General features: G+C 37.2%; 1 protein-coding gene across 1 annotated transcript in view; it reads right to left on the bottom strand.

The window, feature by feature from the left end:
* The window catches only part of LRP1B (LDL receptor related protein 1B), a 1,653,255-nt gene that overhangs the window by 216,674 nt on the left and 1,408,649 nt on the right, over positions 1–27,932 (bottom strand). The window contains exons 61-64 of the mRNA XM_075529151.1: positions 11,825–12,013; positions 10,828–10,976; positions 3,836–3,929; positions 61–177 (exon numbers count right to left, since the gene is read on the bottom strand). Coding sequence (XP_075385266.1) covers positions 61–177; positions 3,836–3,929; positions 10,828–10,976; positions 11,825–12,013 — 549 coding nt within the window. The remainder of the gene's footprint in view (positions 1–60; positions 178–3,835; positions 3,930–10,827; positions 10,977–11,824; positions 12,014–27,932) is intronic.

Here is a 27,932-nt window from a genome sequence, read left to right as displayed (position 1 = left end):
TTTAAATCAGTCTCCACATAATCAGTTTAGAAGTCGATCATGAAGAACTTAAGTTCCTACCACAGTTGAGTTCATCAGAATTGTCTCCACAATCATTTTCGCCGTCACAGAGGAAAGCAGGCAGCGCACAGAGGCCAGTTCCACACTGGAATCGGCCTGGCTGACATTTAAATTCAGCTGAGGGAGAAAAAAAAGTATGTATCAAGGAATGGCAAATTTAGGACATGAAATCCTAAGCAGATTTTTCTGTCATTCAAAATATTTATTATATTATGATATAGAATGTAGTCTAGAACCCAATGTGAAAACGCATCTTGATATGTATTTACTTCATATGTATAAGTTGGGTGGCTTCCAGATTATATTTGGAAAAACAATATGAGAAAGTAAATTCTTAACAGTATATTAATATCTCCTAATTTTAATTAAGTATATTGAAGAGCTAAATGTCAGGGTAGAAATTTTTAATTATTATTATTATTAAATGTTATTCCAAATTCTTTATTTTAAAATTACATCTTAGGGATCATTTTGTTCCATTTTATGTATCAGAAGCATTCATGTGTGATCAATACCTGTTCTCTGGCATTGCTTAAAGTAAATATTTCCTACAAATGTCACAAAAATATTAGTTTTTAAAAAATAGTCATTTATTTAATCCTATTATAATATGTAATGATGATATATCATAAGCACATAAATATTTCTATATATTATCTATATTATAATAAATTACTTCTAGATGATAGTTTATTTTCATAATATTCATTGAGTTTATATAAGAAGAAATAATAAAAACAAGGTAAGATTCATTGCACATCTATTTTGCTTAATACACTGGATAATGTTCTTTCATGTTTAGCTATTAAATGAGTTCTCATCATGATTTTTAAACTACAGTATCACACGACCACTCCACAGAGAAGAAAACTAACCTTCAAGCTCCATAAGAAATCCGCCCAAGGCTGTGCAGCTCTCCAGAGCCAGCGCTGGCACCCAAATCCAGAGAGGGTTCTCAGCCCTCACATAAAGGATCTCAATGTATGTTGGTCATTACCATATATTAGATGATAGTTCCGCTGTTTAGTACTTCAAGTCAGTGATCGGTTTTTAATAAGGAACATTTTAAAAACTCCTTAGGAACTAAATTATGCTCTAAAAACCATAATATTAATTATGTTTATTACTGATTTTTAAAAATTATTTTAATATGAGGGGTGTCAGAAAGTTTTTTGGGGAAAAAGGAATTAAAGAATAATAATGAATTTCCGTGTTTTTTTGAAGGCCCCTTTACATGATTTATTTCCATAGAAGTAGGAGAGATAATTAAAAAAACCATGGAAGTGATTTATTTTCAATTCTATAACATAAACCACACACACACACACCTCATTTCCATCTAGGCAATGCTGACTCATAGAAAGCTCCTGGAGGTTTCAGATTGCAACTGTCTACAGGATAAGAAAGTCCAGTCCGCGCCCCCTCTGCCCCTCCTCCTCCCCCCCCCCACCCCCCAGCTACTGGAGGTCTCAAACTGCCCACCTTGTGGTGCAGGGATGCTGCTCTGGGCAGTGATCTGCATGTTCGGCTTTTCAAACCCACCAGCAGCTCCACCGGAGCAAAAGGGGTAGGGGTTTGTTAGCATTGGCTCAATGGCAATGAGATGGCATTTCAGTGTTTTCAATAAGTGGCTATTTTTATGCTGTGAACATTGTATTTTCTCTACTTTCTAATTTCTTCATGTATACCGTCCTTTAATATTTTCTTTTTATCAAAACAATCTTCTTATAAGAAAAGTTGCAACCAGTAAAAGGAGTTTTCATTCCTGAGAAAGACCTGGAAAGCTCACCTGGCCTTGAACATCTGACTCCTCAAATCCTCAGTGATGCGTGGTGTACTAACGTGTCAAAAATGACATAATTGCAAACGGAAGATGCTAAAGTGTTCCTTATGAGTCACAATGTAACTACCTTTATGTAAATAACATTACATAAATATAAAGCTCAGGGTTTTCTGTCTTCCCCAATGAAATTAAAGACATTGTTTGTGGATCTTAGCATTTGAAGATTCGGATGCAGCTACACAGGTGCACACACTCACACACACACAGGAATTCTAAACATTCTGCAGACTGATTCATGGATACTACTTTCCTACCTCAAAATGTTTCAAAATAAACAGTCAATGTCCCAAGTGTCCAGTGATATTAACCCATGAACTACAAGCAAAGCATCATTTGTTTAAGAACACAAACATCATGCCACAAATATGTAGACAGCAATATTTAATCAGGATTAGAATTCTAGAGATGCTCTTTCATACTGGATGCTTCCTACCCCCCATCAAAAGACGCTCAAGTAACAGTCAATTATTTTGTATTTTGTAGGTAGATAGCATTTTTGAAAAATTAGTGAGTTTCCTTTAAAATTCATGAAAGCCTGTTTTAATAGTTGCAGCCATCTTATGTGAGCATGGCTTGGCGATGTTGCAGGCCTGGTTCTAGACCACGGTGGCAAAATAGATATCACAATAAAGCTAATAACCTAAATTGTTGGATTCCTAGAACACAGAAGAGTTATGTTGAAATAAGGTGTGCATACCCTACTTATTAAATGGTAGTAAGATTATTTTTTCCCTGACTCAGACATTCTCAATAAAGTTACCTTACTAATTTCCAGTTTGTTTCAAATCCATTCTTAATTCAACCATACAATTGTTTTAAATACATAAGATTTCAGTTTTAATAATATACCTAGGAGATATAGGCACTACTCTTTCTATACTGCTAATTATAGTGTAAACAAAGTTATAGCTTAAAAAAGTAATTCAAGGAGCAACAGATCATTTAGAAATTCCGGGAAAAAATAGGAAAATTAAGACTTTCATAATTTTTGTCCTTATTATGCCCTGCTTTTAAGCATCCAAATCAACGAAGTAATGGTTGATGCACCCAAGAATCAGGAACACAGTTCATCTGGATAACTATATGAACACCCTAAGTTTAACATCATTCTGTAATTTGCTAGTCGACAGTTAGATAGTAGAAAGTAGCTAGCTTCTGCCAAGACGTGGCATTGCACTTCTTTAGTAAAAGCCTAATGATCTTTAGTGAACTCCACTGTCAAGGCCAAATCATGGCAGCCACTGCTGGGATGTTGAGGGAATTATACTGATTGACTACAAGCATCCTCAGCTTGACAGGATGGTATTGGAGTGACCCATGGACTGACCCGTAGGAGGCTATCAAGTAAAAGTCTGCTGATTGTCCATTAACACCAAACTTGCCAAGGACAGCTAAAAGAAGTTGCACTTCACCATGTCAATCACTGTTAGAAGTCTAGACATAGAGCGGTGGCTGGAGCATACTAGGCTGCGTATCAGCAGAGTAATGATTTAGACAGCAAAAATGGACTTTGGACGAACTTTCTAAGTGATAAGACTGACAAAAATGTTGACATATTGTATCCCTTTAAAGGGAAGAGGCCAGTCATAGAGTGGCATTTTAATCACTTGCCCACTCTTGTTTCCAACTTGATTTGAAAAGTAAAAATCATGTTCATCATTACTGTGCTGATCACTACATGGCATGATGTATTCGCTCTACAGGTAAGACAAATAGACAGCATTCAAAATTGGTGATGATGTCATTCTGAATATAATAGTTATCAGAGGGACACATTAGGCTTTGCAAATACTTTTGTTGTGTATTTTAATTACAGAGAAGATATTTTCCATTTCCATTTGGGAAATGGACCAGAAGAATTCTTTTTAAGAGCCAACTTACATTTGCAGGACCTTGGCCATGAAGTCTAACATTGGTAGATGAGGTACTTACGGCAGTCATCAGGTTCATCAGATCCGTCGCCACAGTCATCCACAGTGTCACATTTCCACCAGAATGGAATACATTTATCCGTTTTGCAACGAAACTTTAAAAAAAGAGAGAGAAAGATCAAAACATAGTGAAGAGTCTGACTCGTATATAGTGAATATTTAAAATCTGAGCAGGGGAAAGCGTGCTGGCCTACTGTCATGCAAACATGAACTATGATGGGTCACACGGGACATTACCAAGTATCTGCTTCACAAGAAGCAAAGTGGTCTGGCAGGAAAACTGTTCAGGTAAACTTCCTTTGATTGCCTGTGCATGTGACAGATAAAGTCCTCATTTACGTGTTGCTTGTAACTACTTTCATTTTTCATTTTACGGAGATTCTCACAGCGCCTGTCACAATCCATGCATCGCTTGCATCAGGTGAATTTGCACATCTGTTGCCTTCATTCTTTTGTAGACATTTACTTTTTATGGAGCCCTTGTTATCAGCTCCTCTCCCCCCACCCCTGCCCCCCACCCTCATAGCCCCTTGATAGATTGTACGTTTTATTATTTTATATCTCACATTGAACGCTGTCACCCTCCCCCCATTTTCTGTCATTCTTCCCCCTGGAGAGGGGTGTGTGGTTATGACTGATCATTGCAATGGGTTCCCCCTTTCTCCCTTCCTCTCCCGCCTACCCCCTACCCTCTGGTATCACTATTCCCCCTCCCGTTCCTGGAATCTCTGTATTGTGAGCTCCTGCCTGTAACCACTTTCAAACAATTAAAACTATTTACAGTTCTTCATTTCAATTTCTAAAGCAAAATCTAACATAGTATCTAACAATGTCAATAAAATAATCTAAAATAACTGGCTCTTTATAGAATATGTTTGTTAATGCAGAACTGGAGTGAAAACTCTTCAAGATTTTCAGGAGGAGAAATGAATTTAAATTAATGTAGTTAATTTGAGTTCGTAAATGAAATGCATTGTCTTAGGAATCTTCAGTTATTTGCTTAACTTATATCCATTTTTTGTTCCTTAAACATCAAGTGAGTCGCTAAAGATAATTTGAAATATCCATTTCAGTCTGGCTATCCTAGGATTCCATGTGATTTCAAGAAAACAGAGAATACTGCACTTGTTATAATGAATATATTTCTGTGGCAGTTACATAATCTGTTAACTTGTGAAGGGGTGGCATCTAGCCTCTCAATCACGTAGCAGCTCAATGCCCTCCTTTTGAGATTTTGAGGTTCTATGGAGATAAATAGTTCACTGGAGGTGAGACACACACACTCCCTGCATGGCATTCCTGCTGACAAGACACATTCAGCTACACTAGAGCCCTGGAGCTGGAGGAGTCAGGTAGAGACCCATGCCCCCTCTAAGATCCTTCCACTGACACACCACCACTGGATCCACAAGACTCTCCAGCCCTGGCCTGTGATCTTCCTGCACTTGGCATCATTGCAAGTGTTGCATGAGTCTGAAGAGGAATTTATAGACTGCTATATAGGATATATAGGCTAATATTAGACTTATGGATTTGATCTGGACTTGGCTGGGGTGTTTTCTTTATATACAATTACTCTTTGATATAAAGTTCTCTCTTAAACACACATGTGTCTCCCTAGATTTGTTTCTCTAGTCATGCCAGATTAACACAATTTCCCATAAAATTTTTTTAGAATAGCTCCTTAAGGCAAATAACTTACATAGAGCTGCTTTCATTTTTTAAACTATACATACTATTTTAGGAAAAACAACAACAAAATAAGGTTCTGATCATTATTTTAAAACAGGTAAAAAAATAAAGCTTTCAGAGTCTTTGTTGCTGATTCCTTTAATACTTTTATTCAGACCTTGTTTGAAAGATGATTGACAAAATGTTTATTGATCTATTGCATTTTTAATAAAAATGCTAGTTATAATGAATGTACTAATTCTATTTTTATGAAAATATATTTTTCAACTGTCCCATATAAAATTATTCATCAGGCACAAGCTTAGCACCAGAGGAACTAACTGAAATAGTATGTGGTAATATTTACTTGTATGCTGGTTAGCAAACATGTAAATTCTTGCTAGAGAATAACTTAAAGAGTGTACTATAGCATATTACTTTTATGATGAAGGTGATCTGAATCCAAACTCACTTACTGAGACCCAGTACCGAAGAACTATTCCTATTCTCTGTTGGGCAACTTTACACAGAGCCCCCCCAAAAAGCACATCTAATTTATTTCTCAGACTAAACTCGTGTCTCAGCAATAGTTGGTTTTAAGCTACTTCCATTTAAGAAAATGGAAGCAACACCATATGTTCCATATTGAATATATATGCAATTGAAATGCTTGTCATTAAAACATTCACGGCAAATAATTCAACCAACTTGAAGTCAATTTCTTCAGGTATCATAATTTTCCTTGTCCATTTTAATAGCATTTTAGGAAAAAAACACATATCACATTTTCATCTAGAACTGAACAAATAAAATATATAACTCTCTAAAATGTATTCAATTTCCTTTTGAAGTTCTTAATTGGGAATTTCCCAGCATATGCATTAATCTTAGCATGTTGTGTACAAAAATATTTGTAGCGTAGAACATACAGCCTACTCTTACTCTTTTTTAATTTTCTAATGAAAATGGATTAGTAAGCTAAATGTCTGTTCATTTGAAACATTGCAACTTGCCTCAAGTAAGAGAAAATTCCACGGGAGTATTTGTTGCATGTGTCTGCAGGGGATTCCAAGGTAGCTTTATGTTAATCTTCACATGACAGTGAATGTTGTCTTCTGTGGCCACAGGAGGAAGCAGACCGTGTGACTGCATGTTCAAAGGCTTTCCCACATTGATTAATTACTAGTGAGATAGGGCCAGGGGTCAAATTATTTGACTCAAATGTGGACAGTTGGGCAGAGAATTGTGTGGGTAGAGGGCGTCTGCGTGTGTGAGTGGGGTCCTTGCAATATATTGAGACTACATTTCCCATAACCGCGTGCTACACCCCACCCTCCCACCCACAGCAGAAATTCCCCACTAGATGGTTTCCTGAGGATCTCTTGTATTTGAATACTCCTATTAGGGGCCAGAATAGGCACTAAGGAAGGGTCGTCTCCCCAATGCCTGCCCAGGGCCACAACAAAGAGATTGGAAAGAAATCAGGCACTCTAATTAGACACCCATGCAAAGATCCAAACTGGGCATGCGCAGACGAGGACCCCCCTAAGCGCTGGTGAAGCTGAATTTGGCTGAAACCTAGGCGCATGGCATCGCAAAGATGGGCTTACAGCCAATAAGGTTGGCCAAGCCTTCGACCACGCACCCCCCCACCCCCCCGGCCAGTGGGGACCAAAGCCTTGCAGAGGCACCAGCCCTCTTTCCGGCTTGGTTGGCAGGCAGAGGATGGTGAGCTCTGCTTTGTGATGGGCACGTGCACTGCAGTACCCTGGGGCCTCTGTAATACTTGAGTCTGCAATACTTGAAACGTCGCTTGTCATCATAAAAGTCCCTTGGATTACATAGTGCTTCTGCACCTGTGAAGCAAGAACCGAGGTATCCCAATCCCAAAATCGAACCTCCCAAGGCTTGGTAGGCATGTGGGAAGTAAGTACCTAGAAGGGCCTTGCTAGGAAGGTTTTTCGTCCTTGGAGTTTGTAATACAAGTCCCCTTGCTACACCGGAGGGCCTACTGTCTCCCAAAGTAAATCTTTTTTTTTATTATTATGTGGGGAAGGGAGAGTCTAAACTCCAGTAACAACACTAATCATGTCAACTTTTTTTCTCTCCATATATTACCAAAGGGGGCGGCAGGATCACCTCTACAGATATTACCTCTTGGGCGGGAGGGGGTGGGGAGCAATGAGGCTAATACTGAAAGCAATTACCTTGACACAACATTTCCAGTGATTATATTCAAGCACATTAAGAATATTTCAAGTATATTGAGCATCTTAAAAGTCTTCCTACCCCCATGATTCAATTATGTGTGTGTAAAATTTTGGTCCCCATTTCATTTTTAATATTTTGGTGTCCATTTTAATCTTTAATTGAAAGGATTTTGAATGCAGAGACAACCAGGATAAAATTGATGTATCATGTTCCCTTTTTGCTAATAAACATTTACTCATAACTCTCTTTTATTCTATGTCAGAGATTTATTTCTTTATACCTAAAGTCATTAACTTTAAGAAGCTAATGCCAAATATCAATATAAAACACTACAGAATAAGTGCTCTGTAAGATTAATGTTAGCTAGATAGAGCTGGACAGAGGGAAGAGAGGGGACGGTGGTAGGACCCTGGCAGGAATATTCACAGAAAGGAGGAGGAGACCGCTTCCCCACAAACCTCTCCAGCACAGAGGATGAAAAGCAGATAATGAAATGAAAGAGAGAGAAGGAATGTTCACACTACCTCGGCAATGACCATGACTGAGTAGACTCTTGGGTTTGGAGTCTGGAGACAAGGACACAACATTAAACCTGGGGTGCTGGGATGCAGGTATCAACATACCTGGAAAGAGGAGGTATTACAGAGAACCAGCTAGCCAATAGTGGGGTTCTGCTAATAGCAGAATAAAAGGTCTTGCTTTACATTTCACCAGGCTCTTTTATACTAAGCTAAAGGCCCTTTGGACCTTGCCACCCCCTGAGTATAGTCTTTAATAAAGTCACACTCTATGCCCAGTCTTTTTCTCCGACTTTGTCCTGAATTTTGTCACTTGCCTGAAATCTATCTAGCAAGCGGAGAGTACTGAGGAGTGGAGAGGCTGAGAACCTTGAGCCCCTTCTCGGAAACACTAATCTCATAAAACAAATTGCAGGCTACACTTAGAATCTATTCTTTTAACACCAACAGCAACAAACTATTAAATAAATTTCTGCTAATATGAAACAATGGTGTCACTGTGGCATGGCACAGTAGGTTAAACATTAGACTACTAAGCAAAAAATCAGTAGTTTGAATCCTACTAGCTGTTTCTCAAAAGATAAATGAGGCTGTATCCCACAAAGATTTACTGAGACTTCAGTAGCCCAAGGGAACAGTTCTACCCTGACCTATTTGACTGCTATAAGTCAGAACTCTCTCTCTGCAAGTGGGTAAATACAGAAATAAGGATATGATATGTATCAACATAGTGAAGTGTACTTAGAACAATAACAAGAAGCCATTGAATTTAGAAAATTAAAGCCATTTAAAAATGCACTTTGCATTTTCTAATTTGAATAATTTACATTTCCTCTCTAAAATGATTGGTGCTTTAATATTTAATTTTATCTTGATTTTTTGACTCAATTCTTGGGTACACTTTGAATTCTAATTGAATTCTTATTGTGATTTACCTCTTTTTGTCTGAAATTCAATAGTATTTTGATATGTGTCATTAAATGATGACATGTGTCATTAAATCAAAATCCCTTTTTAAGATAAATTAATACATCATTAGCTTTATTGGAATGGTTAGTACTGTGGTATTGAGATACATAGATTTATTTCATTCTAATGCCTATCTCACTGAAAACTGTATAAACTGATCTTACTCTAAAGAAAGTACAGTAGATACTTTTTTGTCCCTTAGCGTCAGAAGAGACTGGAAGTTAAAATAAATTTATATACCAAATGATTTATAAGAATAGTGAATTGTGTTTTTTATTAGCATTTTTCTTGAGGGTGAAACAAATAAGTGATAACACATTTTTTCATAAAATATGACTGAAACAAAGATATTTGAACCACGTTTGTGTTGACTCTGCTTTGCTTTTGTAGAATGTATACTATCTGCTCCGTGTCATTCTTTTAGATCCTGTGTTACCAGCAATCCCTGGAGCCCCGGGCTTAGAGATGCATCACGTCAATCTTTGTCTCTGGTGTCACAGAGGTATTCTCTCTGTGTTTATACGTGTCTGTGTGTCTCCCAGTCTTAAAAGGATGTCAGTCATATTGGATGTAAGGCTCAATCTCCAGGATGACATCCTGTGAAGATCCTATTTCCAAATAAAGCCTTATTTTAGGTCCTGGGGAAAGAGCATGTATTTTGAGGGAATACTATTCAACCCAAGCTTGGGATTTGAAAAATTACACATCTTTTAAGTAATCATTAATAACAAAATTGGAGATCATATCCTACTACAGATAATGATTTCTAGTTCAACTTAGGTTTTCATGTAATTACCTGGTTGAACTTTTGTGTATTAAGTAATGCAACCATTTATTGAATACATACAAGTTTTCCCTTTTTTAATAATTTGAAATTTTTATTCCTTGATGTTCAGCATGCTCATTGATAAGTCAAAGCATCCCAAATGATACTCTTATTCTGATTGGACATCTTGACTAACCAAACCCTAAGAGCTCAGGCAGGTGCTTTCTCTACTAACTTATCTAATTCTTTTGTATTGGGTCTCAACAGACTGACTTCAAGAACAGAATATTGTGAAAGATTTTCTTTGATTAAAGTGCATACAACTTTGTCCTATCCTATGGCTTATTCAACTTAACTTCTTGAATTTTACAAAATATCCTCTAAGAAGCCTGCAATTTCCACTCGTGATTTGAACCACCATTCCCTGTAAATCTGTGTAAAAATATTTCTAAGGCCTTGTTCTAGTAATATATTTTAAACTTCTTTACCTTTCTATAGAGTATGGAAACCTCATCCAATATTATAATAAAAGAAAAATTATGTTTATCCTTAAGTGAATTAGGCAATTTTAAAAAATAGGAATAAAACAACTCATTTTTAATACCTTGTTCATACATCACATTCAATTTCCAGACCTCTGCTCACCTGCCTGAAGAAGCTTGGCTCCCTGGGATAAACAAAGTACTGTTATGCAAACTGCAGAGTTTGCGATTCAAGTTGACCAGCTGTTTTGCAGGAGAAAGATGAGACTACTCCTTCCATAAGGACTTATGGACTTGTAAACTCTACAAGCATCACAGTGAATTAAAATCCACTTGCTAGCCATGGTGATATCTTTGCTCCTTTTCGTTTACTCACCTGACTAGCAGTGCAGTTGGATAAGCATGTCCTGTTATCATCGGCTAGATAAAAGTTGGTAGGGCACGCACAGGTGTGCTTCTTTCCAGGGGCTAGCAGGCACAGATGACTGCAACCACCATTGTTTATCATGCAGAGATGTTTGGAGACTGCAGACGAAAAAGAAAAAAAGAGCAAAATAGGATAATTGAGACTAATAACTTAAAGTTGAATTAGAGATAGAGTATTTAAGCCTCATAATTTATATTTGAACATGACTCTGTAATCAAGAAATTGTCAAGACTGTAAATATCATTTAATTTTGTTACAAATGCTACTCATTGTCCAATGACATTTATTTTGTTAATAAATATTTTCAAGAATGCATTTTCATGGAAATAAGCATTTTAGCAGAAAAAAAATTACCCCTAGAAAAAATAAACACACTAGCAGCATTTAAAATGAGGTCATACATACATTTATAAGTATAAATGCAAAATAAAACAGTGAAACAATGATCTAAAACTAATAAAATAGTGCCTTTGCTTTGTAGGCAAGATATATATTTTAAGTAAACTGGTAAAACCTTTATTAAATAAGGCATGATATAATTCACAGTAGATATATGATTAAGTGAGCTGAAGACATTTCTAGTTTTTTTTGTACTTTGGCTACTGAAATAGTCCTTCTAGTCCACACCCCAGAAACAGCCTTTTGTCTTTATATTTAAAAGAATATTGCTTAATTAATGCATTATTAATCAGTTTAAATAGGTGTTTTATTGTAATTTCATCTTAATAATGCTTCAAAAAATAATCCTTTGTGTAAATATTGAGCTTTTCATATTATCAACAGTTAATTGATATTATCAAAATGCATTCTTTTAAACGAGTCTAAAGAAGATAGACTGGTAATACTTCTCAAAAATAAAATTACACTTAATCTTGGAGAAATAAAATAATGGAATGTTACTGGAAAATGGTGATGCATTTATGGAAATCATGTAAAGAATAATTACCATCAGGTTGTCTATAAGAATGATACACCTGGATATCTGTGATGGCATGCCATGAGTTAATCAGTGAGAGTCTGTCTGCTCCTGAGGTTTTATGGGCACGGCTGAGTGACTTGGTTTTCCCATCAGTCCAGTAGATGTAGTCTTCAAACAATGTTAGTGCAATCACCCCGGGAATATCTTGATTAGGGACTGTAATAGGAGATGGTAAGATTAATGTTCAGTCTTGGAAGACTGCCAGTTAAAATATTCAATACTGCTTGGGCTGACAGAGACAACCGCTACAGAACCTCATGTGAATAATTGCCGTGACACCCTGTCAGGCCAGCAAGGTTCTTTATTACTGGCTAAGAGAATGAAGGATTGGACATAGAAATTCACTTTGCTCAGATTTAGCTTGGTTCAATCAATGACTCGGAGGGAAATGAATGAGATTCTATTCGCAAGAAATGGCTGCTTCACTAGCAACAAATAACATCCACATTTTCAAATGGACTATGTCCCCGCATGAGCACATACACACCCACACATACATATGTGTGTGTTTGTACATATGCATACAAACGAGTTCAGTCGGACACATTGTGACCCTTAAGACAGGATGGAACTTGATGGGCTTTCCAAGGTTGTACATCATTACGGGAGTCTCATCTCATCTCTCTCCCATGTAGCAGATGCTGCGTGGGGCCGCTTACCCTGCAAGCAGTCCCACAATCAGAACTAGCTATCTACCTATATCTTACCTACCTACCGATTGTCTCTTGATGTAGCTACACACATGCATATAAACACATGCACAAACACTCATAGCTACATTTAATGACACAGATTCAAACACCCATGGGTAAGTTAAAAATATTGTTACAGAGCATAAAAAACCTTTATTAGGCGATGCTATACAATTATGGAGCTTTGTTTATTGATATATGCTACACCTAGGTCTATAGATTTCCATTTCATTAACAACTACCCAAATCAGTCTGTGCCCTTCAGTGTACACCACAGCAGGTTAGTGTAATCCGGTTAATCAGATTATGCTTCTATTCAGTGATCTTGAGTTTGAGCAACAGAACGAAGTTGGAAGGGCAAGATTCTATCGAAAGGGGAAATGGGGTAAGGATCCCCAATGGATTTCTTATAGCATAGCCCATGCTAACCTGAGCCGAGTATTTTGTCGTTATGGGGAAAAAAACAGCATTATTGGGCATGACTTTTCTCATCAGTGTAGTTTTCAATTTTGTTAAAACTTATGCCTGCTAAACCGCCCATGGCAGCTCCATCTGCATGAAGAAAATCTCTCAAGATGCCTTTCAGAATCTCCAAACCCATGGTCAGGTATTTAATTCAGATCCTACAGATCCCTTTAGAAGTGACTGGATTGGACTGTTTTTGTTGTTGTTTTGGTGAAACCACTATATTGAGATTAAAACAAGTATATCTCTGAGAGAACTTGGCTATAGTCAGCCACTGGTCACCGGGACAGATTTCAACATGCTGTGTTTATCTTGAAAATCCACTCATGATGAACTGAAGCCTTAGTAGCAATACTGTTTTGCCTCTTTTTTAAATTATATAACTTTATACATATATATTCATGTTTTATGTATATACACATGTCATACTTTTGCACAAATAACATGTGTGTTATACATTTTTTACAAAGTAAGCAACATCCTTCACATTAGTCTTCTATATACTTGGCATCATATGCAAATACACATTATTTACATGGGTTGCATTATTTCTTGTTGTTCTTAAATCCTTACATCGAAAAGTAATTTTATTTTTTCTCCTACATTTAAAGTTATTCAGGTTGAAATGATCTGTCTACCAGAAGATTTACAGTGACTGTGAGAATACTATGAGATATTTTCGTTAGATATTTTGTTAGTCTGTTTACTTTTAAAATGTGCAGGGATAGGAGTAGAGAAAATCTATTTGGAATATAACAATTTATCATGCATGATTCTGTGAACCGTCTAGTGGGAAATTAAAATTCTTCTAGAATTATACCTCCTTTGGAGTACTCTATTAATACAAACCACAGACTGAGAAACACAAATGTGAAATTTTCTCTCAAAAGTTTTCTTCAAAAGGTTGTCTCTGAGCTAAACAGGAGGAAGATGCTCATATGATGAATTGACACAGAGGCTGCAGTAATTGGCTCAAACCGAGCCTGTGGAGGGTGCTTTCAAGAGTGACCACTTAGTAAGGAAATCAAAGAAACATGTCTAACCCCACGAGCTCCATGAATGACGACTAATTACTCAATTACTTGTTTCATAAACGTGGGGGCAGTTTAAGTACTGGACAACTTTGCTACATCTGAACCTATAGCGACTGTCAGAAAATGTTTGGAATCAGAAAATCAATAGAACTATCATAAGTATCATAAGAAATATTCAGAAATAGATAAACTCGTTTCAGAAGGCATGATGGTGTATGGCTGAGTGCACAGAGAATGTAGAAATAACAGGTCAAGGAGAAGCCAATTACTCCCTCTGCCCAGTGTCACCATCTGTTTGATTCCATGCTTTGTTTGATATTGGCATTCAATGTCACTAGTAGGTTTATACGACCTCTCTAGACCTCCTGCACATGTAACAAATGCCTACTTTCTGAACAACATCAAATATAATCCCCAGAGTATGTGTGCTAGAGAAAATAAACAAAATAAAAGTATGCGTGTATATTAAAAAGGGCAAATGCGGCCTCATACATTTAGCACGCTGTTGGCTTGCAAGCTACTCCTCTGGGAGAGTCTCCTTAATTACACAAGAAATACCAGTTCAGACAAAAACAGAGCAAATAAAAGCAACGATCAAATAAACAAGCAAAAAAAAAATCCTTTCCATATTGCTTTTCAGGAGTTGAGCTCATGGAGTAGAGCTTGCTTCACCGCCTGTTAGGACTGAAATCTCTACAACAATGGACGCCTGCTTAGGCTTTGGGGTAATGTGTGGGGAGAGGAATTTCCGTATACTAGCCTCAATCATGATAACATCAAATAAATGAATGCTGTGTTTGTTTTTCTATGTATATTTGAAAAAGCTCAATCAAATCTGCTGTCACATCCAAGTTAAATGAGAAAATGTTTTGAATCAAAATGTCATGTACATTGGCAGTAAAATAACTCCCTGGGAGACATAAGTACAAGGTTTACTTTTGTTATTAGTCTATTTTACTAGAATATATCATGGCCAAATATATGTGGCAGATTGTGTATGTGTGTGTGTGTGCATACATCAGGACAGGAGAAAATCCAATTAATTTCAATATCATTTATTAGTCAGTGAAGCCAAAATAAATAAGCATAGATTATAATGGTATGAGAGGAACATGTAGCAAACTCTTACTAGTACTGACAGGTGGTTGGAGTGAATGGCAATTAGTTAACATTTTCTTAAAACTTAAAGTATATATTCTTCTTAAGAGAAAAATAATACAACCAGTTGTCATGCACATGACTTAATTGCTTAATTTAAAAAGAACTATGGAAAATATTTGAGGCATCTTTCATTGACATATATTTAGTAGAAACATTAAAAAGAGAACAAGTGAAATTGCTGTGTGGGTTGAGGTTTAACAGGTACTTATTATATATTTAAAATCTATTATAATACTGTGCACTGTGGTTAGGTCGCTATTCTGGAGATCAGAATTGCTTAATATTACCATTTCCTCAAGCTCTAGGCTGACAATTTATATTTAAAATATTATGTGTCATAAGAAAGGAGTTGATACTTGGTAAAAATAAACCAAAGAAACACTCTTGTATGAACTGATCCCCTTTTAGTCAAGTTGCATGCTCTCTGGCTAAGCCTCTCAGCAATTATGATCAATAGAAAACGGGGCATTGCAGAATACACTTTTCTCTCGTTGCTGCACAGCTTCAGACACTTTAATACAATACCCTTGATTGTTCATTGTTGCGTAGCATTTATCATGCTAAACAAGAATATTCCTGGATAATCACCCTCCAATTTTATATTTCAGGCTCAGCTAGTTTCAACAGGTAAGAACAAAGCGCATCCATCATACAGTGCTCCTTCATGTTGTGTTACCAACCTTTAGCTGGTGTTATCGTTAGGATGTAATATTGGGATACTGGCAGGCTCAAATTAACTGTTGAGTGGGTTATTACTTTGAAATTTCACTATTGGAATTCTATTTTCCCTCTTATTTCTCCTCCTCTGTTTGCAGCAAGGGTTTAAGTATTATTTGGAAATATTACTTTTTATTTTTCCCTATAACTTCTTGTTTCAAAATTGATCATAGAGGAATTGTTGGGGAAAAAATCAACAACTAAGTTTAGTAATAATTTTTAATGGAAACATTCTAATTAAAAACAAATAACTCTATTGTATTTATTTTAATTACTGACTTTAATATTAATTATTTGAATTCAAATAATGTATGAAAACAAATACCTGAATGATTTACATTTCATTAAGGTCAAAGAGATCCTTACTCTATTATGTTTAGGAGCTTAAACTCCTGAAATATTAAAATTAATAAGAATAGGAAACCAAGTATTAAATATAATCATATATTTCTATTTAAAGTAATTTAAGACTCCCATTTTTTAAAGCATTAATGACATTGCAATAAAGTTTCTCATCCATTCACACTTTATATGCTGCACAAGTCTTTTATTTTTTTCTCTTTGCGTTTCACTATTTTTTCATTCTGTATTAGTCAAAGCTTTTGCAGGAAGCATAGAGTACTACTTAACTCAAAAAGGAATTGAGCATTAGTTGCAGAAGTGTGGCATGGATAAAGAAACCTATTATTGACAGTCATTTTCCAGATCTGTTACCAAATTGTAGTGGGTAAGTAGCTCAGGGAAACAGTGGGCATAGTGGGAGGAACATTAGACTCTGCTGAAGCTCTGTGGTAACCCAAGGCTGGAGAAAGGCTGGGGTAATTATCCAGGCATCTCTTTCCTTTGTTCACCACTTATCTCCTGCTGATGGTTCTTGTGGACCAATCTCAACCTAATGATAGTTAACAAAAGAAGCTTTGAAAGATGCAATCCACATGAGCCTATCTTCTAGTAAATGGAGCAGAGAAGAGAGGAAAAAGTAGAATAATTAGAACTCCCTCTAACTCAGTGATTCTCAACACAGGGGTGGCCTAAGATCATCGGAAAACACATGTTTCCGATAGCTTTAGGAATGGAGACACCACCCCTCTATCCATCTCCAGGCATGTCTGCCCACATGCAGGTACACCCACATACGGGTACCCAGTGTGATGACATCTTCGTGCCAACCCCATCACATATTCTCCGTACAAATACAGGTGCTTGTGACAGGGTTGGCACCATACTGTACGTATGTGGACCAGTCACACATGTGTATAGAGCAGTTACTCTGTAGATAGCAGCTACTGTGTAGAAAGCAGCTGCTGTTTGGAAAACAGTAGTATTGGAGGTAAAAACGACACTTCATGAATTATAATTATTGGATAAATGTAAAAATCATGTACTGTAAAATCATCAACGACTGCAACAACAACAAAACACACACACAAAAAAAACCTCTGTACCATGGGAACTTAATCTGGATGCTGATCTTTCTATATTCAGCTGTGTTTGATGTGAATACTGCCCCCTAGTGCTAGTAACAGGTATGTAAAAAACAATACAGAGAATGGTAAATCACAGAAAATTTAATAAACTGTATTGACTGAACTATGCCATTTATCGTCTTTTGTATTATTAAAGCTGTTGCTACATATTATTTTCATTAGCAAACCATCCTATGGAAATGTATCGTGTAGAGAAGAATGTTTAGAAAAGAAACTATAGTAAGGATTTTTTACAGTATGGTTTTACCTCAACAATTACAGCAGGAATGAGAAACCACTATTTGTTATGAAGTTCGATCAGCTAAATGTATGAAGCCAAACAAACTAAAATGCCATTTGGATAGCAAGCATCTGAGTTTTGCCGGCAAGGATGCCAACTAATTTAGAAGGAAAGCTGATGGACTCAAGAAAGCCCGACTTGATACTGGTGGAGAGTACGACAAATAAAACACAGCAGCCTGGAAGCTTCATATCAGGTGGCACTCAGAATCACCAGAGCTATGAAACTTCCCACCATTGCTGAGGATTTACTGTTGCCAGCAGCCAAAGACATTGTTCCAGTTATGATCAGAGACAAATTGTTATGAAATTGAGTACAATTTCCTTCTCTAACGACACTGTCTGCAGAAGAATAGATGACATGTCTGCTGATATTCTTGAGCAAGTAATCCAGGAAATTAAATCTACTCCACTTCTAGTATTTAGTATCCAGCTTGATGAGTCTATAGACGTTGCAAACTATTCACAGTTACTAGTTTACGTGAAGTAATTAATGATGGCAAATTTAAATATCAGTTTCTTTTTCTACAACCTCTTGAAATGACAACTACACGTGATGTATTTGATACAGTTGGTTCATTTCTGAAAGAGCATAAGCTCTCTTGGGGAAAGGTGTGTGGTGCTTGCACACATGCTGCTCCAGTTACGCTAAGATATCTATCTGGATTTCCACGTTTGGTACTGAATGAATCACCAAAAGTCATTGGAACTCAAGGTATGATTCATTAGGAAATATTAGAAACAAAGACACTGCCACAAGAATTACAGGAAGTCATGAAAAGCGTCATAAGTTCTGTCGTTTTTGTAAAGATGAGCACTTTAAATAGTCAACTGTTGGCGCAACTGTGCGAGTGCATTGTCCTGAATAATGCTCTGCTATTTCACACTAAAGTGAGATGGTTGAGAGGAAATGTTTTAAAAATGTGTTTTTGATCTTTGTGATGAACTCAAAATGTTCTTTAATTAGAAAGCAAGACCGCTGTTCGAAGCACTTTTCAGTGATAAAAGTGAACTGCAGACAGTAACTTACTTGGTTGCCATCTTTGTCATTTTGAATGAATTAAATTTATCACTGCAAGAATCAAATGCAACATGCTTCGATTTGTCTGAAAAGATCTGATCATTCCAAATGAAACTTCAGCTTTGACAAAAGAATAAATAATGGATGAAATTAAAATTTACACGTTGCTTACCTTATTTGCTTTCTTTGAGGAATATGATATTGAGCCAGACAAAAAAGATTACGATGATAATTTATGTGAAAGAATACTTGCACAAACTTGCAGACAAAATTTCATCGTGGGGTCGGACAACAGAAAAGTGGGTGAAGGGAGACGTAGGACAGGGCAAGATAAGACAAAATAATAATTTATAAATTATCAAGGGTTCTTGAAGGAGTGGGGAGCGAGGAGGGAGGGGAAAAATGAGCACCTGATGCCAGGGGCTTAAGTGAAGAGCAAATGTTTTGAGAATGATGAGGGCAATGAATGTACAGATGTGCTTTACACAATTGATGGGTGTATGGATTGTGATGAGTTGTATGAGCCCCTAATAAAACGATCAACAAATTTCATCCTACTTTCCAAATCTACCTGACACCCCATTTGCACTTGCAGAAGTCCATTCACAGTCAAAGTTGAAGATGTTCCTGAGACAGCACAAGAGGAGTTCATTGAACTTACTAACAGTTACGAAGCAAGGACTGATTTCTATACAATGCCAGTTACAAAATTCTGGATCAAGTGTTTGCAGTCATATCCTGTTCTGTCTCAGACTGTGTTGTGCCTTTTTCTTCCATTTCCAGCAACATATCTTCATGACATGGGGTTTCCCAGCTTGTTGGTTATCAAGTCTAAATACAGAATTAGACTTGTTGCGGAAGATGATCTTCATTGTGCTCTTGCAAAGACTGATCTGGTGAGAAAGATGCTATCTCAACCTTTGCAATGACATCGGTTTTTATGCATACTGTTGCAGAATGTAGCAATGTAGTTACTGCTGTTATATTAAGGCTGCTACCCATGTTACACCATGCTTCAAGACAAAATTTCATTTATTTGTAGTTAGAAATAAATATTTCACAATATATAATTACATATTGTTTTGTGATCAATCACTATGCTTTACTTATGTTCCATTTGTAACAATGAAAATGCATCTTGCATATCATACATTTACATTACAATTCATAATAGTAGCAAAATTACAGTTATTAAGTGCAATGAAAATAATTTTATGGATAGGGGTCACCACCACATGAGGAGCTGTACTAAAGGATTGCCACATAAGGAAGGTTGAGAACCACTGCTCTAACTAATAAAATTTCCATCTCAAAGATCTGATTTAATTTTAAAAAATTAAAGAGTAACAATTCTCTATTCATTATATTGACCTTTAAGGCTTAGGATCTACACACTCAGTTGTTATTTTTATTGAATAACCCTGACCCTCACAACATCCCTTAATTTCTTTCTTGATGAATGCATAGTCCAATAAAATATTTTCCCTTTTATATTAGTCAATTGTTGCTGCAGAGAAGATATAGTAAGAGCTTATTAAAATATTGAGCATGAAAACAAAAAAGGAAGAGATGAAACAAAACAATCAGCATTTAAAAGATGTGATAAAAGAAAGATGGAATCTACACCATAAAAAAGTGTGGATTAAAAAACAACTGATGAAATAGATGGTGAAAAAACGTGGAAGAATGGGCTGTAGAAAGCCGAAGATTCATAAAGGTGTCTCAGGTGTAGGAGTGTCATGGTTTCTAGTACAATAGCAGTCACAGAGAACAGTTTGTGGTCAAATGACCAAAGAGCACTAATCTCCAAAGAAGTGCTGCTGAGGCAACACAACTGCTGAAGACAAAGCGGGTATAGAAGCAAATGTGGTCAAAAAAGCTGATGGTACCCGGCTATCAAAATATGTAGCATCTGGGGTCTTAAAAGCTTGAAGGTAAACAAGCAGCCATCAAGCTCAGAAACAACAAAACCCACATGGAAGAAGCACACCAGCCTGTGAGATCATGAGGTGTCAAAGGGATCAGGTATCAGGCATCATCAGAACAAAAAATCTTATTATAGTGAATGAGGTGGGGAGTGTGGACTGGAGTAGGCCACTGGACATCCCCTTACAGAAGGGTCTCAGGGAGGAGATGAGCCAGTCAGGGTGCAATGTAGCAACAATGAAACATACAACTTTTCTTTAGTTCCTAAATGCTTCCAACTCCCACCCCTCAACCCCCACTATCGTGATCACAATTCTACCTTATAAGTCTGGCTAGACCAGAGGATGTACACTGGTACAGGTAGGAACTGGAAATACAGGGAATCCAGGGCAGATGATCCCTTCAGGACCAGTGGTGTGAGTGGCAATAATGGGAGGGCAGAAGGAGGGTAGGTTGAAAAGGGGGAACTGATTACAAGGATGTACATGTGACCTCCTCTCTGGGGGATGGACAACCAAAAAGTGGGTGAAGGGAGACATTGGGAAGAGCAAGTTATGAGAAAATAATGATTTATAAATTATCAAGAGTTCATGACCGGGGCGGGGGGAGTGGGGAGGGAGGGGAAATATTAGGAGCTGGTGCCAGGGGCTTAGGTGGAGAGCAAATGTTTTGAGAATAATGAGGGCAATGAATGTACAATGTGCTTTACACAATTGATGTATGTATGGATTCTGATAAGAGTTGTATGAGCCCCTAATAAAGCAACCTTAAAAAAAGAATTGCTGCTAAGGCAGTGGCTTTATTTTCAGTCACTTGGCCAGGGTCATTGTTTATAGAATGGTATTATTTCTTCTCAGTTATTTGCAATACATGACATTGTGTTTGATCTGACATTTTTCTTCCTCATCTCAGTAACTTTAATGCACCCATGCTTAATGGTTAAAAATAATAACTGAAAATAAATCCATAGAGAAATGAATTAGAAATGCATTAATTAAAATGAAGAAAAATACAAAGAAATGGCAGGAGTACCAAAGACAGCCATGGTTTTCAATGCTATGATGGAATGTTCCAAATTTGTTTTTTGCCACTTCCAAAAAATAATACCATTTCTTCAAAATGTATGTTCCTAATGAAAACTTGATAGGGTTGAGAATGAGTGTTTTCTGCATCACATGCCCTAGTACACAGCGGGTTTAAGCTAATATTAATTTGAAGCCTATCATACAAATCTGCTGTTTGCATATTAATACTGTTGACATGTGAGATAAAGTATGCCCCTCAGTGATACAGTGTTTACATGGGGTCATGTGAATATATGACTATTTTGAAATGGACGTACTACATGATGAAAAATAAATGCAGATATTCTTTGGGGTTTTTTTTCCTTAGTATTTCTTGCTTGCTTTCCTCCATCTTCTTACTCACAATAGTAAATACTTACTCACTATTTAATTTAAACTATTAGATTTAATAAAATTTTGTTCTTCCCCACTTTGACATGTATATCGATACATAAATCTTAATATAAAGTTAAGCATGGACATTTCCATATTTAACATTAAGAGCATATTCTTATTAACGTGAAGACTTTTGAAGCCAACTCTGGAAATTATGCTTCATTCATTTTGAAAACTCAACTATGTCTAGGAAAATCTTCCCTTGATCTAAACATTTTCTCCCTTTTCTGAAGTAAACATCGTGATATTTTTTCCAGGCACTTAGTAAGGGTGTATCCCTGTTGCTTTGAAGCCTTCTGAACCTTTCTCTCAGTGATGAAAGACTTCACAGCCAATTGGAATGTTTTCTGATGTTGACTACTAGATACTAAATCAAAGAATATGATATTCTCAACGTGTACTTAAGAGTGTGGATATCGGAGTGTCTTAAGTTAGCCATCAAATTGGGTCTGGCCAAGAGCAACCCTGTGCAAAACAGAACAAAACACTGCCTGCTCCTGCGCCGTCCTCATTAGGGCTTCTACGCTCGAGCCCATTTTAATAAGCATGAGCCCAAGCTTGATCCTTTTAATAAGCACTTGCCTCAGAGGCAGAGCCAGTTAAGGGAATTGAATATCTTTTCTTTCTCTCATTATACATATGTATGCACAATAAAAACAAGAACGTGCATATATTTATAGGTTTAGTACTAAGGTAGCAGATGGACATTGGGCCTCACTGAAGTACTCCCTCAACACAAGAACACTTTGTTCTATTAAACTGGCATTCCATTATGCTCGCCTTCCCAACACAATCACTGAAGACAAAGTGGGTACCTAAGCAAATGTGCTGAAGAAAGCTGATGGTGCCCGACTATCAAAAGATATAGCATCTGGTGTCTTAAATACTTGAAGGTAAACAAGCAGCCATATAGCTCAGTAGCAACAAAGCCCACATGGAAGAAACACATCAGTCTCTGTGATCATGAGGTGTCAAAGGAACGAGGTATCAGGCATCAAAGAACAAAAAAAACATATCATTGTGAATGACAGGGAGAGCAGAGTGGAGACCCAAAGCCCATTTGTAGGCAAGTGGACATCCCCTTACAGAAGTGTTGCGGTAGGAGATGAGCCAGTCTGGGTGCAGTGTAGCAACAATGAAACACACAACTTTCCTCTAGTTCCTAAATACTTCTCTTCCCCCAACCCCAACTGTCATGATCCCAATTTTACCTTACAAATCTGGCTACACCAGAGGGATGTACACTGGTACCGATAGGAACTGGAAGCACAGGGGATCAGGATGGATGATCAGTTCAGGACCAGTGGTGGTGAGAGTGGCGATACCAGGAAGGTGGAGGGAGGGTTGGGTAGAAAGGGTGAACCGATTATAGGGCTCTACACATAACCTCCTCCCTGGGTGATAGACAACAGAAAAGTGGGTGAACGGAGATGTCAGACAGTGTAAGATATGAGAAAATAATAATTTATGAATTATCAAGAGTTCATGACCGTGGTGGGGGGGAGTAGGGAGGGAGGGGGGGAAATGAGCTGATGCCAGGTGCTTAAGTACGGAGCAAATGTTTAGAATGATGAGGATAATGAATGTACAAATGTGCTTTACACACTTGATGTATGCATGAATTATGATAAGAGTTGTATGGGCCCCCAATTAAATTATTTTTAAAATAAAATAAAAGATTTGATATATAAAAAATAAAAATTTTAAAAAAATCAAAACAAGGACAAATTTAACACAGCAAAATCATTTTCAAATGTCTTCTGGGTAGTCCTATGCATAGGTCAGGGTAAGTGGGAAAATTTATAGAAGACATCTCTTCTGCTAGTTCCAACCTCAATCAAATTCCTGTCATAATATATCTGAATTTTGATTGCAATGAAATTCTTAATTCTACAGATAAGTAGAACATTGAATCATAGCCTGATAAAGCAACTTACTTAAATTAAAGCATAAAATGGACTACTCATCTCTTTTCATATTCAGAAAAGGCTACTCATCATTTCTGCATTCTACACTGTCTTATAATTTGGTTGAATAAGTTATAAGTGGCCAGAAGCCCATCTTAAAGTAATACTTATCTGGGTTTTAGTGACTGTGTGAAGGCATTCAACTGTGAGAGGTAATAAAAAGTTATGGATCACACGGTGAAGAATGAGAATTATAGAATGCTTTATTAGATTTATGCAGAACTTGTGCATATACCAAGATAAAAAAGAGGATACTGTGTGGTTTAAAATCATAAAAGGTGTATGTCAAAGTTGTTTCCTTTCACAATACTTACTCAAAATGTAAGCTGAGCAAATATGCAGATGACACAACTTTTCTTGCTGAAAGCCAGAACTTGAGACCCAGCCTAATAAATATCAGCCTGCAGCCTGAAGTATCAATTACAATTCCACATTCAAAAAAAAAAAACGTTTAGTACTGCACAAATAGACAACATCCTGTTAAATGGAGAAGGTATATTACAAGTTATTAATAAGCTTTCCTCCAATCCTAATGCTGACATCTTCATACAATCCAATCTGAGGATTATTTGATCAGTTCCACAATCTATCAATGCTCACAGAAGCTGGAGTCAGATAAAAAAATGTATATTTGTATCAAGCAAATTGCTACACAAGACCTTTTTAAAGTGTTATAAAGCAAATATGTCAGTTTGTGGATGTGGTATTTTCAAGAGCCTCATACGTGAAAACTGGACAATGAATAAGGACGATTGATGGTAATGCATTTGAATTATGATTTTGGCAAAGAATATCCAATATATAATGAATTCTCAAGGGAAGAAACCATCTGTCCTGGAGAGACTACTGCCGAATGCTCCTTAGGAGTGAGAATGGTAAGATTTTGTCTCCCTTTGGAGATGCTGATAACCTCCTGAGAGGGGCCAGTTTTGGGGAAAGGACACCATGTTTGGTACATCTGAAGGTCAGCAAAACTGAGGAAGACCTCCAACTGAAGGATTGACACATGGCTGCAACAATGGACACACACATAGCAACCCCTGTGCAGATGGCACAGTAAGGGACAATGTTCCCTTCTGGGTTACTGGTGTTGCTATGGACACACTGTTGCTGGGCTGACTCAACAGCTCCTAACATCAACAGCAGCAGCAGGGTGATACTTAAAATTCCCTTATTCTAAAGACAGCCCAGAACATATATGACACTGGCAGAATTGTAATCAATTTTCAACATACAATAGTCAATGTAACATATGCATTCAATGAACAGAACAGAAATGCATGATTGACACTAACATTCTTAAACTTTCTGGAAATGGCAGTTAATTTCAATTTATTTTACTGGTTCAGGAACAATTCTATAGTAACTGAATTGTATTTTGCTTCTTTCCATTAACTTTTATTGTATTGTAAACAGCAGCACATCCACATCTGACATAAAATAGCCTGTGAAGTCTACTGATTGTAATGGAGTGTGAATGATAGAGATTAAAAATAAAAAATTTACCCTGAAAACATTAAAATTCCATCACAAACCCAGAAAGAAGTTTTGAACAGTTTGAATTTGAGGGGTGGGGGCCAAGTCATTTCCGACTCTCCTCCTTTTCTCTGGTGGACTTAATGAAAGTTTAATCTTCTAAATAACAAGGTCCTCTGTTTCTTCAAGGTGTGCGTCTATATACACAGGATGTGCCCTGGGTGTGGAGTGTGTGTGTGTGTGTGTGTGTGTGTGCGCGCACGTGCGTGCTCTGTGTCTGTGGATGTGTGCCTCTGTGTGCACGTGCTTTTTGTACTCTGTGTGTAAATGTGTGTGTGCTCTCTCTGTGTGGGGTTTATGTGTGTGCGTGCTCTGTGTGTGAATGTGTGCTCTGTGTGTGTGTGTTTTGTACTCTATGTGCTCATGTGTGCGTGCTGCATGTGTGCATGCTCTGTGTACTGAGTGTAACTGTGTGCTCGCTCTGTGTGAGGTTTATGTGTGTGCTCATGTGCTCTTTGTGGAGGATGTTTTGATATGTGTTTGTATGTGCTCTGTGTGGTGTGTGTGTGTATAAGCTGAGATCTGATTTTTTTCCCCAACATTAATTAGCTAGACTACCACTACATAGGTTGCTTAAATGGATTTTAAAATCAGAACACCAAACTTCCCCCCTCACAGCACAAACCAATTTCCAGAGAAATAAACAAACAGTAGAATTGGATGCATCAATATGAAGTTCCTCAGGTCTAGGTGTTCAGAAATAGTTCTTGCTTAAATGAAGAGCCACGGTGAACAAAATTACCTGAAATTTCAAACAATTTGTCTGCAAATAAAAGACAGCTCAGTGTAAAAACTATAGTTTAGAATCATATCCTACTATAACACTTCAGAAAAAAAATGAGTGGTTATGAGTACATACTTTTCCCCCAGAATGTTGGATAATCCTAAATTATATATGCTAAATATCTTATATAAGGAAGACTATATGTATTCCCTGATTTCTGACTTGGCCAGTTAACAAATTCTCACATTTAAGGAATGTTAATAACCTTGGAAATAATACAAAGTTAGGGAGAACTAGGGATTGTATTGACAATTTGAGACTCATCAAGGCACAGAGAAGAAGTATTTGATTACCATAGATTTTTTTAGCCTATCTCATGATTACAATGAAGAATACTAATCTGCAATTAAATCGTTAGGACTCAGCAAATATTATGAACATATTATTTAGTCCACTATTTACAAGTGTTGAATGTTATATTTGAATTTCCCTTTGGTATTTTGTTCTGCTCAAAGACTATAGTTATACATGAAGAAACTGATGCATGGGGAAAATATTTATCCTCTGCGGTGCTTACATACCATAATCTCAAGTCACCTTGATAAACAGAGTGAAGGGGTGGAGTCTAACCTGTCAATGAGGTAACAGCCTGATTGTACCTCTTTGTGGGTGTGGCCTTCTCATAAGCAGGGTCCTGGGAACCTCTCCTCTCTCTGTGCTTCACCTTCCTATTGAGGAGCCACTTTGAGCCACACTGATGTCAGCCAGAGCCCAGGAGATGCATCCACCACCATTGGATCTATAAGCATTTGCACCCACCAGCCTGTGATTATTTTCCATTCTGCATCATTGTGTGTGACTGCATGAGTCTGAAAAGGGATTTATGGACTAGTTTCAGACTTAAGGGGTAATACTGGACTTAAGTACTTGATTTGGGCTGGGCTGGTATAGTAGTTACATAATCTGGTGTCACTTTGAGCATTCAGAGTGAAGGAGTGAGGTTTATGCTGTCAATCTGATTGCAACTTGAGGACCTCATTTGGAGGTGCTAAGGAGATGCTCTCTCTTTCTGCTCACTCTCTGGGAGACATTGCAGCTGACAAGACACAAGGAACTATGCTAAAGCCCTGGGAGCTGTAGAGGCCATGTGGAGACCCCTGCCAGTGCTTAGATGCTACAATGCCACTGAATCTCTAAGACTCCCCACACACCGGTGTGTGATCTTCCAGGATTCAGTGTCATTGCATGTGTTTTGTGAGTCTGAAGAGGATTTTAGATTTGCACAGACATATGGGGTAATATTGTACTTATGGACTTGATCTGGACAGGGCTTGGGTGTTTTCTCAATAATCAATTGCTCTTGTATATAAGGCTCTTTCTTATACACATATGAGTGTCTATGAATTTTGTTTCGCTAATGACTCCATCCTAACACATTCTCTTCAGAGCAGAAACAAAATCTAATTCACATTAAATTTGCTGGAATCTACCTTTATATTTATGATTCCCAGGCTTCCTTTATGATCCTAAAAGGGTGCATCTTCCATTCAGGAAAAATTCTTTTTACTTCAAGGTATGTACTGGACCTAAAGTTCATAGGGAGCTT

Source organism: Tenrec ecaudatus, chromosome 13, assembly GCF_050624435.1.
Source record: "Tenrec ecaudatus isolate mTenEca1 chromosome 13, mTenEca1.hap1, whole genome shotgun sequence".
NCBI lineage: Eukaryota > Metazoa > Chordata > Mammalia > Afrosoricida > Tenrecidae > Tenrec > Tenrec ecaudatus.
The sequence above is the reverse complement of the archived record's forward strand: the minus strand, read 5'-3'. Positions and strand labels throughout refer to the sequence as shown.